The sequence below is a fragment of the Artemia sp. Qi Xiang Cuo genome, chromosome 10 (genome assembly GCF_049724085.1).
Source record: "Artemia sp. Qi Xiang Cuo chromosome 10, ASM4972408v1, whole genome shotgun sequence".
Taxonomy (NCBI): domain Eukaryota; kingdom Metazoa; phylum Arthropoda; class Branchiopoda; order Anostraca; family Artemiidae; genus Artemia; species Artemia sp. Qi Xiang Cuo.
The window spans coordinates 56,692,775-56,705,920 of record NC_142803.1 but is presented as its reverse complement, the minus strand read 5'-3'; the positions used below and the strand labels follow the sequence as shown (position 1 = coordinate 56,705,920).

At 31.3% G+C, this 13,146-nt stretch overlaps 1 protein-coding gene across 1 annotated transcript in view; it reads right to left on the bottom strand.

The window, feature by feature from the left end:
* LOC148947924 (lipid scramblase CLPTM1L) overlaps positions 1-13,146 on the bottom strand; it is a 74,872-nt gene that overhangs the window by 21,827 nt on the left and 39,899 nt on the right. The window contains exons 6-7 of the mRNA XM_089095145.1: positions 7,672-7,813; positions 954-1,142 (exon numbers count right to left, since the gene is read on the bottom strand). Of these exons, the coding sequence (XP_088951271.1) occupies positions 954-1,142; positions 7,672-7,813 (331 nt within the window). The remainder of the gene's footprint in view (positions 1-953; positions 1,143-7,671; positions 7,814-13,146) is intronic.

Below are 13,146 nucleotides of genomic sequence, written 5' to 3'. Positions count from 1 at the left end.
AATCCTTATTTTTTATGTCATCAGTTTCCTGATCCTTTGACTCAGTACCATCCGTAGTTTGCCAACTTCTATGATGTCATCGATCCATATTTTTACGTCATCAGGTTACTGATCCTTTGATTCGGTACCACCTGTACTTGACCAACTTCTGTGCCAACTTCTATGATGCCATCAATCCTTATTTTTTATGTCATCAGCTTACTGATCCTTTGATTCGGTATCACCTGTAGTTGACCAACTTCTGTGCTAACTTTTCTATTGAGCGTCAATACGACCAAGCACCATGCTAATTTCTCTTGTATATATTTGTTAAATAATTGTATGTCGGCTACAACTGCATTACGGACACGAGTGCGACCATTACATAATATGCTTATAACTGATTCTACAAAAACATTGGCAATTGATGCAACCACATCTCCAAAAATGGCAGGAACGCGTTTCGGACGTAGGGTAGAAGATAATTTTCAAGGGCATTGATACGATACAATTCAATATCGATGTTTGCATTATTGTATCAAGCATCGTGGTACTATAACACTTCTATGTCAAGTATCGAGCAACGCTATACACTACAGTGTATATAGATCTTTTGACATTTGTGGCCAATAGTTATACTGTCATTGTAGCTTACTCAGGAATGGCAACTATTATTTTGATTAATCTTAATAAAAAATTTTGACAGCGAATTTATCAAAATTTCAGGACATGGCCTGAAACTCATCAAAAAACAGCGTCAGAAAAAAAATCGCGAAGTCCACCGTTGGGATTTTCGCTGTCGAAAAATCAATACAGGAAAGTTACAGCCCCCCATCTTGGACAACAGGGGAAATTCCTTGTTTGCATGGGTAGCACTGATGTGTCCTCTTTTTCTTCTTCGCCACTAACGGGGCCCTGGAACATCATAGAAAGCTACATGGGGGACCATTTTAACATATTAAAAAAGGGCCAACCTCAATAAGACAGCCTAAACCGGAGGGCACAGTAACAAGAAGACTTGTATCTTCCTCAAGTAGATAAAGAAAAATGACAGTTTGACTGAATGCTCTCCAGACAACAGTTCGAGTTGAAAGACCAACCATCGACTTCTTATGTCGCCAAAACGATATGTCATTCTTGAATGCTAATATGTCAAATAAGATCTGAAAAAGATATAAATCTATACTTAAATTCGCAGCAAAGGATTTCGGACAACAGACTAAACAAAGGAAAAACTATAAAGTACTATCTTTGTGAATACCAGAAATCTATTGACTGCGTAACGATAAATAATATATAATAAGATCGCTGTTTTCTACGTAAAAACAATTTTTTGTTAATTTAAATACAAAGAAGTAAAAAATATCTGCTAGTTCTGCTAGTAGCACCTTGATGTTTCTAATATTAGAATATCAATTATTTGAATTATTTGATATTTATATCAAATAATTTCAAATATTATTCAATTATTAATAATTGGTATTATTAATAACTATTAATAAAGCATTTTTAGTTTAAAGTAAAAAAAATAAATAAATAAAGATGTTCCTACTTTTTTTTCTGTTTTTATTTCTTTGACCTCTATGAGGAGTGCACCTAAGCCTTGTAAATTATACATATTTTTAATTAAGGTAAAAAGGGAAATTTTGTCCTTAAAAAAAGAGCCAAAATCAAAAAATAAGATTTTCGGTGCAATTTTGAGCACCGAGAAGCAAACCCTCCTTATACTTAAAGCATTGATTTTTGTTTCAGACCAAAAAGACACACAAATAGTATAACTAGGCGAAAAAAAAAATCTGAAAAATACTATATTACCTCTGTTGTATTAACCTGAATAATTAAAAATAATAGTTGGATATTTCCTGAATTTCTAGCTTGAAGGTGAAAGTATTTGATTTGCTCTTAACTCTAGTCTATACACTAGTATTGACAGATGCCTCAATAGTATATTATAGCCATAAAAGTTAGAGATCTGAATTAAAAAACAACAACATAATTTCAAGAACTCTGTATATTCGGAAAATACCTTGACTCGATCACAAATAAACAAACCAACTGAGTTAGTAAAAATATATTCTTAATTAGAGACTTGTTTAACCTCTCAAATTAAGTATATTAATATATACTTATATTTAAGTATCTTTATAGCATATTAAATAGATTTATTAAGCCGAAAAAAAAAAAAAATCTAGCTCCGATAATTTTTACTACCTGAAACTCACTTTTACTAAGCCATCTTTAGAAAAAGCATTAACTCTAGTAAATACGAATATTAGATGGCAGCACAAACCTTTTTGTGTATTGCGTAAAAGTTGAAAGGGTTAAAAAACCGTTAGGTTCATATATTAGCTTCTAGAACCGTTTTTCTTTTATTATTAAGCCAAGCTTGCCCAAACCAGGCCAGCTCTTTACTAAATCAACTCTAATGAGCTGAGTTGACTTCGATAATAATATGAAATCTTAGACAACAGCAGGATTGTGTTTCAGAACAGAAATTTACGGAGCATTTAATCAGAAGTTAGAGAATTTCTTTCTTTAAGGGTTTTTTTTTCGTTTATCATTCTTTTTCTGAATCTAAAAAAAAAAATGGAAATATTGGTTAAATATACATATCCATACTCTGTAAAATGGAAAAATATTTCGTGTTCCTGCATATTGGAAAAAATTACATTGTTCTGTATATTGCTTTGAATATACTCTAGATTTTGACAGATGGACAGGTCTATTATAACACTGATAAGATAATGCCAGGTAGATAGCAGCCTGGTCAGTCAAAGGTCCATGACCATAACACCATTCGATTCCCGATAACTAAATATTAATTTTAAAAACGTTTTCCAAAAAAGGAGTTATTTAAAGAAAAGTAAAGAGCTTCGTTAAGCCAAAGATGACCAGAAATAAAGTCAAATAATTTCTCAAGCGTAAAACTGCCATAAATCATCATTAATAGATAAATGAAACCTCAAACAAACAGAGTTTACAATAAATAACCGATTCAGAAACGATCAACGACCGTTCGATCGTTGATCAAACCCACTCAAAACTCAAAACCGACTCAGAACCGATCGACCCGACTCAAAACGGTCAGAAACTAAGAGGAGTAGGGCTCACAAACCCCGTGAGCCCTACTCCTCTTTTAGATCTAAAAATCTTTGGATTTTTTAAAATCTTTAGATTTTTTAAAATCTTTAAATCTTTAGATCTAAAAATCTTTGGATTTTTTTAAATCTTTAAATCTTTAGATCTAAAAATCTTTGGATTTTTTAAAATCTTTAAATCTTTAGATCTAAAAATCTTTGGATTTTTTAAAATCTTTAAATCTTCAGATCTAAAACTCTTTGGATTTTTTAAAATCTTTAAATCTTTAGATCTAAAACTCTTTGGATTTTTTAAAATATTTAAATCTTTAGATCTAAAAATCTTTTGATTTTTTAAAATCTTTAAATCTTTAGATCTAAAACTCTTTGGATTTTTTAAAATCTTTAAATCTTTAGATCTAAAAATCTTTGGATTTTTTAAAATCTTGAAATCTTTAGATCTAAAAATCTTTGGATTTTTTTAAATCTTTAAATCTTTAGACTCTAAAAATCTTTAGATTTTTGTTTCTAAAAACCAAAAGTCTAAAAATTTTCACAATACTGAAAACAATCCTTGTTTCAAGCTATGTTTTTTTATGTCTCGTAATATTAAAAGAAAAAGGAAAAATCACCAGGATTCCGGGATTCTTAAAAAATAATGAATGTGGATTGACAGTTTAGTTTTAATATATTTACTGATATTCATTCCTCATTCCTGAAAGTCTTAATAATTTTGGATATATTAAAGTGAAAAAACTGAAAATTTTTATTTTGTTTTGAGTAAGTCGTGTCAGAAAAATAGTAAAACAATCAGAAAAATTATTTGACTTTATTTCTGTACGTCTTTGGTTTAATGAAGCTCTTTACTTTTCTTTGAAAAACTTCTTTTGTGGAAAGTCTTTTAAGATTAATTTCTGTTCGTTTTTAATTAACAAAGTCTTTTTCAATGGTTGATAAAAGAATGTTTCAAGTATTTTCGGGTTTTCCCAACGAAAATCCAGACCTGGCTTACTATGTATATGATGGGCAGAATTTTTCACCAATCTTTAATAATATGCGCCCTTTTGAAAATCGAGTATATTTTTATTTAGTATATTTGTATATTGAGTATATTTTTATTTAGTATATTTGTATATTGAGTATATTTTTATTTAGTATATTTGTATATTGAGTATATTTTTATTTAGTATATTTGTATATTGAGTATATTTTTATTTAGTATATTTGTATATTGAGTATATTTTTATTTAGTATATTTGTATATTGAGTATATTTTTATTTAGTATATTTGTATATTGAGTATATTTTTATTTAGTATATTTGTATATTGAGTATATTTTTATTTAGCTCTACACCTCAGCTTTCCCTGAAAAATAAAACTTAATACCATATTACGTTCCTAAAATATTGTATCTGGGCAATTTGGAAAACCTGGATGCATTTACACCCTTGTGATTTAGTTCAATAGTAAGAGCAGCAGTAGTAATGGTAGTAGCCCTGAAAGTAGTTGAAGGATTCCACTGACTGACTCTGCGGTTTCTTCTTTAATAGGTAGTACCGGCAGCTTTTAAAAAAACAGTGAACTGTACAAAAAAAAGACCAAATATTTCGGCGTCACAGCCGAAAGTGTTTATCAGTTTGAAGCAAAGGAAAGAAAATACAAAACTAGATTAAACAAATTAATACCTAAATTAAAGAAGAGAAAAAAGATTAACCAACAAATTTATTTACCCGATGCTTGAATTAGGATAGCATAAACCACAGAAGAAAAAATTGGCAAATCTGGTGCAAATGGGCAAAAAGTTACACGAGGGTTCAGGTACACGGGAGTTCAATTAAATGGGATTGAGTTGCACGGAGGTTCGGTTGCACGAGGGTTCAGTTGCACGAGAATTCAGCTGCATGGGGGGGGATCAGTTACAGGGGTTCAGTAGCTTGGGGTTCAGTTACACGGGGGTTCAGTTACACGCACACCTTAATTAAGATACCATAAACCACAAGAAAGAATGGGCAAAATTTACCATTTTTCAAGCAAATTTACGCTGGTGAAGACAATAGTCAAACAAATCGGATTTCAAAAAATGAGGTGGTTTGAACAATCAATAAGCAGCCTCCTCAATAAAGCGCCCAAATGGTGCAAACGTACGGCATCTGACAACACTGCTGTATACAGTTAAAAAGATATTCCGTAAAAACAAGGATCCATACTTAAAAAAAAAACCTTCATGTCATTAAAAAAAAAAAAAAAAAAAAAAAAAAATCTGAGCCCATTTATTCTCAAGGTATGGTTTCTACATTGACAGATTATAGTGAATTCTGGGGTGGGTGATGAAAATCACCCCTCCTCCACCTAGATTTTGACAAAGGCTGGTACCCTTTTTCGAGGTGGACCTTCGTGACACATTTAGTTATTAATAATAGCTTACAAGTGATAAGGCGAACGCAAAATACTGAGTAACGATAATGAATATTGTACTAAGTGATATCGCTACAGTTATTTTTCTTTTCAGGGTGGAAATTTGATATTGAATTCGTACCCTGAATTTTACAAGTCTTCTTCTTGATTTGCCAAGAAAATATAAATCTTGTATTGACTGTAAATACATTAATAAGTATAAAAAACTAGTTTTATTCATTCATACATAGCCAATATTCGTAGCCTATGCTGATTAATATCTAATTGAAATTCAAAAAAAAATTTAAGTAAATAAAAATGAAGTAATAAAATTGAAGAACGAGTAAAACTTTTAATTAGACAAAAATAAACTTTTTCTACAAATACCAGTTAAAGTTGGAATCTATTAGGCTAAAACCTGGAAACTTTAACAACGAAAAAACAGGGAGAAAAATTAGCTCGAGCGAATCAACACAAATAAAAAAATGATGAAATATACAAACATCCTTCTATCGTATGCAAGCCCCGTGTTTTCTATTAAACCTAAAAAGTGACCTAACAGAGCTTTTTAGGTCAGAATTTATTCACGTTGAACCCTCACCGAAATTTTTGTCTGACTCAGAAAAACGTAAAAAAATTACATATAAACAAATTATTTTTTATGCGTTTTTTGAACCCCCACCCACCAAAACAATATCCTCCCTCGACCAAAAATCGTGGCTACGGCCTTGGTCAATGTTATTTCTATAGCTACATGGAAAATCAAAAGAAAAAAGTTACAAAACCAGTGTCAGTGATAAAAGAAATATCGAATTATCGCAAATCGAAAATAGATATCCGGTGCATTACCACCAAGCTCTTGAAGCTTTTATGGGCAGAATTCATATATATAAAAAGTATAAATAAAAAATATATAGGAAACATTTTAAAATATATGAAAAAAGATATAAAAAATATACAATATAAAAAATATATATAAACTAATATTTTTATATAAACTATATAAAATATGAAAAAAAGGGCAGGATTGGTTTTTTCTTCAGTCTTGGACTCACCTTTATCACCATCCCACCTAAAGATCTTCTCCGCTCCCCCTGGTTGAAGAACAATTGAAACACCCTCTAGTTGAAAATCGTGGACAAAATGATCAGCTTTTAGCTATTCAGTTCTGTTACTTAATTTCCAAACCAAAATTAATGAAAATGGTTACACAGAAAAAAAACCGTTTGCTTTCCATCGTGTGATAAGTGATTCCAAAGTGCCTTTACGTTTTAAAATGTTTCATCTCCTTAGAATTCACCTTTCTTACTTTGGGGGCTTGGAAAAGTGATTCTTTAGATGAGACTGTGATGACCCTGAGCTCCCAGACAAAATGGGGGCTCAGAATGTCTTTAGTTACCTAAAGACAGTTACGCCCCAAGGGTATAATTTACAGCCCTTACCCTGAGGGCTGTGGGGGGGGGGTCGTCATCAGGGACATAATTTGCTATGGGGCAGGGGGGACTGCCCCTCCAAGACCCCGGTTGTTAGTTACAATCTTAGAGAACAACCTGGTTGACAAACAAAACAGAAATTAGAAATTTCTAGCTTTCCTTCCAAGGAAAGCTAGACATTCTTAATTAATTTGGTGCCATATGCTTATACCATATTTATGCTGATTTTTCATCCCTGTTTCTTTTTTTTATATTTAGCACACGCCACTTCCAGAAAGTACATGTCTGCCTACAAAGGTCTTTTTCATTAAAAATGGTTTTCCCAATTCTTCCTAATTTTTAATGTGTATATGGATGTGCAAGTTTCCGCTTAACCAATTCAATCAGTCATATATCATTTTAATATCCTGGGTACTACCAAAAAAATTACTACCCTTTTAGATATTTATAACAGTCCCTCGTTTTCATTTTAACGCATACAATGAGCCGATTTTACATGTACATTTCTGTATTTTTAATATTGCGCTGTAGACCTATATTCTGCAGTAATGTCGCGCAATACCGCGTTACATTTCATTTCACTGTCCTTGGTACTTCACTGTTCTAACGTAACGATTCCTAATAGTTATTCCTTTTCTATTGGTAACATTAATGGTAACATTAATGGAGATAAATGTATTAATGGAGATTTTTAATGGAGATAAACCTTTGTACGAGTCGTTTTGTTTTTTTTTTAAATGTGTAAGTGGAGGTATAGAAACAAAAGAATTAATTTGAAAATTCTTACATGAAAACCGGCTACAAAAAATGTCAGACAAAGAAAATAAATATTCGTGTCAGTGAAGATTCCTTTTACATCGTCCAGATCTTTGTCCGTGAAGCCAAAATTCTTCATCTGCTCTAGAGAAGAAGAAAACTGAACCCAAACTCTGAAAATATTCAATTGGTTTCAAAAGGCATAAAAAGATTTCCAAAAAGACATACTAAACTTTCCATAATAACCGTTCTCCAGTTGGTCAAGCAACAGGAAGGATGCGTCGTCAAAAATCGTAGAGGAGGATTTATTTTATGGAGAGTAGCTGGTAAGCGCAGCCTATGTATATACATATATACAGTCATGCTCGTTCTTATAATCTCCATTGAAGAGTTCTGGGACACATCATGTGTAGCCCATTTTTCCTTGGCTCCTCCTTCGCGCGTGCGCAATGACGAATTTATATACCTTTGCTGTGCTTTGATACGCTGTTCAGAATCAGTCCATTGACCACCGTCCGCCTGTGGCGCTGTGATGTGTCCCATTTTTGAAGCAAACGTACATGACTGTAAATATAAATATACCTAGTACGTACGATATATGATATATAAACAAATGTACATGGCTGTTTTGGTAAGCAACTAGATGAAGAAGATAGATAGAAGTTGGTAGAAATTCTGAAAATATTAAAAACCAAACCTTAAAACATCTCTTCCTTTCTTCGCAATTTTATGTTTTATCATGATTAGCCAGTGTGGTCTCAGAAATTATTTACTCAGAGTAAAGACTTCATTCCAAGTTTTGAAAATTATATATTAGCGTAGAATTTACAAACCTTTTACCATAAGGGGAATTATTTGAGAGAGAGTAGCTTGTAAGTAGCTAGAAAGAGCGGTTGGCCAAGCAAGTACGTTAAAATTCTTACAGGGGGAGTTGTTTTTAAGAGTACTTCGAGGAACCATTTGTGATCAATAAACAGTAATTATTAAAAGTAATTATTAAAAGTAAAGTAATTATTAAAAGTAATTAATTATTATAGTAATTAAAAAGTAATCAATAAAAAGTAATAAAAGTAAAAACCAGCCTCTTCACTACAATGTCTGGTGCCAAAAACCAAAAGAATGTCAGCAAGCTGGCTTTTGCTAAACAAAAGGTGTACATCAGAAATAAATTGAAAGTAATTCTAAACAACCTCTTTAAAACAACTTGTCGTCCCCAAAACCATAAATTGTAGATTAGAAAGCAGAGTAAGTATTAGGAAGTAATGTAAAAACAAAAAAATTAAAATCAGTCTCTTTATAGTGAATTGCCGTTCTCTAAACCAGAAGATGTATATTAAAGATTAATTGAAAGTACTTTTAATCAACCTCTTCAAAACAACTTGTCGTACCCAAAACCCTAAATTGTAGATTAGAGAAGAGTAAGCATTAGGGACTAATATAAAAAAAATCAGTCTCTTAATAGTGAATTGACGAGCTCTAAGCCAGAAGATTTATATTAAAGATTAATTTAAATTAATTACAATCAACCTCTTCAAAACAGCTTGTCGTATCCAAAACCATAAATTGTAGATTAGAGAGCAAAGTAAACATTAGAGAGTAATATAACAAAAATATCAAGGTCAGTCTTTTTACAGTGAATTAACGTCCTCTAAACCAGAAGATGTATATTAAAGATTAGTTGAAAATAATTCTAAATAACCTCTTCAAAACAGCTTGTCGTATCCGAAATCATAAATTGTAGATTCGAGAGCAGAGTAAGCATTAGAGACTGATATAACACAAAAAAAAAAAATCAAAATCAGTCTCTTTATAGTGAATTGACGTGCTCTAAACTAGAAATGTATATGAAAGATTCATTGAAAGTAATTCTAATCAACCTCTTCAAAACAACTTGTCTTACCCAAAACCATAATTTGTAGATTAGAGAGCAGAGTAAGCATTAGAGAGTGATATAACACAAAAAAAAAAAAATCAAAATCAGTCTCTTTATAGTTAATTAACGTGCTCTAAGCCAGAAGATGTATATCAGAGATTAAGCGAATGTAATTTTATTCAACCTCTTCAAAATAACTTGTCGAACCCAAAACCATGAACTGTAGACTAGAGAGCAGAGTAAGTATTAGAGATTAATATATATAAAACCAAAATCAAAATTAGTCTCCTTACAGTGAACTGACGTGCTCTAAACCAAAAGATGTATATCAGAGATTAAGTGAATGTAATTTTATTCAACCTCTTCAAAATAACTTGTCGAACCCAAAACCATGAACTGTAGACTAGAGAGCAGAGTAAGTATTAGAAAGTAATGTAAAAACAAATCAAAATGAGCCTCTTTATAACAAATTGACGTGCTCTAAACCAAAAGATGTATATTAGAGATTAAGTAAAAGTAATTTTATTCAACCTCTTCGAAACAACTTGTCTAAACTGTAGATTAGAGGGCAGAGTAAGTATTAGAGAGCAATGTAAAAACAAATAAAATTAAGTCTCTCTACAGCAAATTGACATGCTCTAAACTAAAAGAGCTATATTAGAGATTAAGTGAAAGTAGTTTTATTCAACCTTTTCAAAACAACTTGTCTAAACTGTAGATTAGAGAGCAGAGTAAGTATTAGAGAGCAATGTAAAAACAAATAAAAATAAGTCTTTCTACAGCAAACTGACGTGCTCTAAACCAAAAGATGTATATTAGAGATTAAGTGAAAGTAGTTTCATTTAACCTCTTCAAAACAACTTGTCTAAACTGTAGATTAGAGAGCAGAGTAAGAATTGGAGAGCAGAGTAAGTATAAGAGAGCATTGTAAAAACAAATAAAATAAGTCTCTCTACAGCAAATTGACGGGCTCTAAAGCAAAAGATGTATATTAGAGATTAGATGAAAGTAATTTTATTCAACCTCTTCAAAACAACTTGTCTAAACTGTAGATTAGAGAGCAGAATAAGTATTAGAGAGCAATATAAAAACAAATAAAAATAAGCCTCTCTACAGCAAATTGACGTGCTCTAAACCAAAAGATGTATATTAGAATTAATTGAAAGTAATTCTAATCAACCTCTTTAAAACAAATTGTCGTCCCCAAACATTAAATTGTAAATTAGAGAGGTGAGTACTAGAGTGATAGAAACAAATGGATAACAGCCTCAATAGAGCAAACTGACGTTAATTAAACTAATAAATGTACATTACAGATTAATTGAAAGTAGCAGAAACCAATCTCATTACAACACACTGAAATTTGTGTAATTATGATTTTGGAAATTTTTAATTCTGAAATTTTTTCGTTTTTGTATTATTTTTCTTCCCTTTCTTTGCTTTTCCCTCATGTTGTTTTCTTCATGAATAATGACTGGACTTGATGCGAAAGACATCTCTGACAAAGGAGAAATTCATACGCATTTTTAAGAGGGAGTCTTAATGTTACATAATGTGCTTATTTATTACTAGCACAATACAATATAAATAATGGTTTAACAATCTCAAAAACGAAAAAAAATATATTATCAACCAAACAACAGTTTAAAAAAGGGTGGAATAAACGCTTATAAGTCATACATAGGACTTTCCTACGCTAATCTTTAACTTTGAAATCATATTATAAATACCAATTTACTCATAAGAAACTAGGTTTCACCCAAGAAAGAAAAAAAATTGCAAAATTTCAAAATTTATTAGAAATTAGAATTTTTTAAATTTATTAGAATTTTCGAAATATCTAGATTCTGTTTAAGCTTACATTCTTAAAACTAGGGCGGAGACCCAAAGAATGAAAAAAAGAATGATCAGAGGAAGCCGACAAAAATTTTCCAAAGTTAAGAATCCATAAACCTTGTTTGAGAAAATCTTTGCATAATCAATCAGGATTGTTTAATTAATATCACTAAATTCTGCTGAAATGATGGGTTCCTTAACGTTTACTCAAATGTGCTGCAACTATCAGGCAGTGGTTCTATTATCCCAAAATTTTACGGGGTTCCTCCAAATTTCTTGGAAATAAAATGGGGTTCTCCGATATCTCCCCAAAAAATGAACATTAACAGAAATTAAGGTTTAGAAATCAAAGAATATTTTGCTTTAGAAATCTTTCATAATGATACTTTTTTTAACTTAGAAATGCTGTAGATAAAGTTTTAAGAGAAGAACAGTGTTGTTTTAGGAAGGGGAGAGGATGTGTCGACCAAATTTTCACTCTTAGATTAATAATTGAGAAGTGCCTGAGTCATCAAGCCCCCTTAGTTCTCAGTTTTATATATCATGAGCAAGCGTTTGATTCAGCCAATAGAAGAGCTTTAGCGAAGGTTCTATTTCTGTATGGTATACCCAAATGGGAAAGCAAAGCTCTCCTAGAATTAGATTATGCTGATAATCTAAGTGTCATAGATAAAAATGTTAGCAAAATGAACGATATACAGGAGATTTTGAGAGCTCAAGGCGTAGGAATAGGTTTAAAAATTAATGTCAAAATAGCTAATTCACTCAATGGTACAGGAAAGAGCTTTTTAAAAAAGCTAAAAAACTTCCCTAGATTTCAGACTTTTTTTGGCTAGGGGTAGCCCGATATTTAGAAAAACACCTTTTTTTGGTATTTTCATTGAAAAACATTTTTTTAGGGTAATTCCATTGATCCAAATAAAAAAGATTATACACTGTAAAACTTATTTTATTTAATTCTTAGTCGCCGATACAAAAGGGGTTCAAGATAGATGCAAGAAAATATGAATAATTATAGTTTGATTTACTTTCTGTATTTTAAAGCAGAAACGTACTAAGAAGAGAAAGGGTGTTACTTACGAATTTGTACCAATCAAAATTATGCAATATTGTTTATTGTTATCGTCTTAATGTTAAAGAATAAATAATTGCGCTAAAAAAAGATGGGAGGGCGATAATCCTTAATATTGATCCGAAAGGCCCATCCCCCCACCCCCTCCCAGTCAAATTTTTAACTTAAAAAACTACTATTTGTTTGTAGCTTTGACTATTTGGGGGAAAACATGAGAAATTCAAAATCGTTATTTCTGATAACCAGCCTCTGGCAAGTCATGTATCTTGTACTGTTGAGTTTCACGGAAACCCGTCAGTGAACGGTAAAATAAATTGGTAATTTAGTTTTTATTACCTAATTAAATTGTTTCATTAAATTTTTATATTTATTTGTATCTATTTAATTTATTTAAAAATTTAATTATTTTACTTATTAAATTTTAATTGTCAGTTTCCTAATTTTTTGCTTCACTTCGTGTATTGAGAGTAAAACTTTGTAACAGCATTCTTTCCTTGTAGCACTACAGCACCTTTCAGATTTATGCAGACTGCCACATATTACAAAGCCCTTAGTTATTATATATTAGGGTATAATCTTTAGAAAGCCGCTTACGCCATCTATGCAAAGCATTTATCGTTTCATAGGGGGCTCTTGGTCAAAATGAAACATTCCTAAAATCGATAAATGTAATATCCATCTGTGCCACAGAGATAGTCCAAAGGACCTTTCTCCAAGAAACAAAA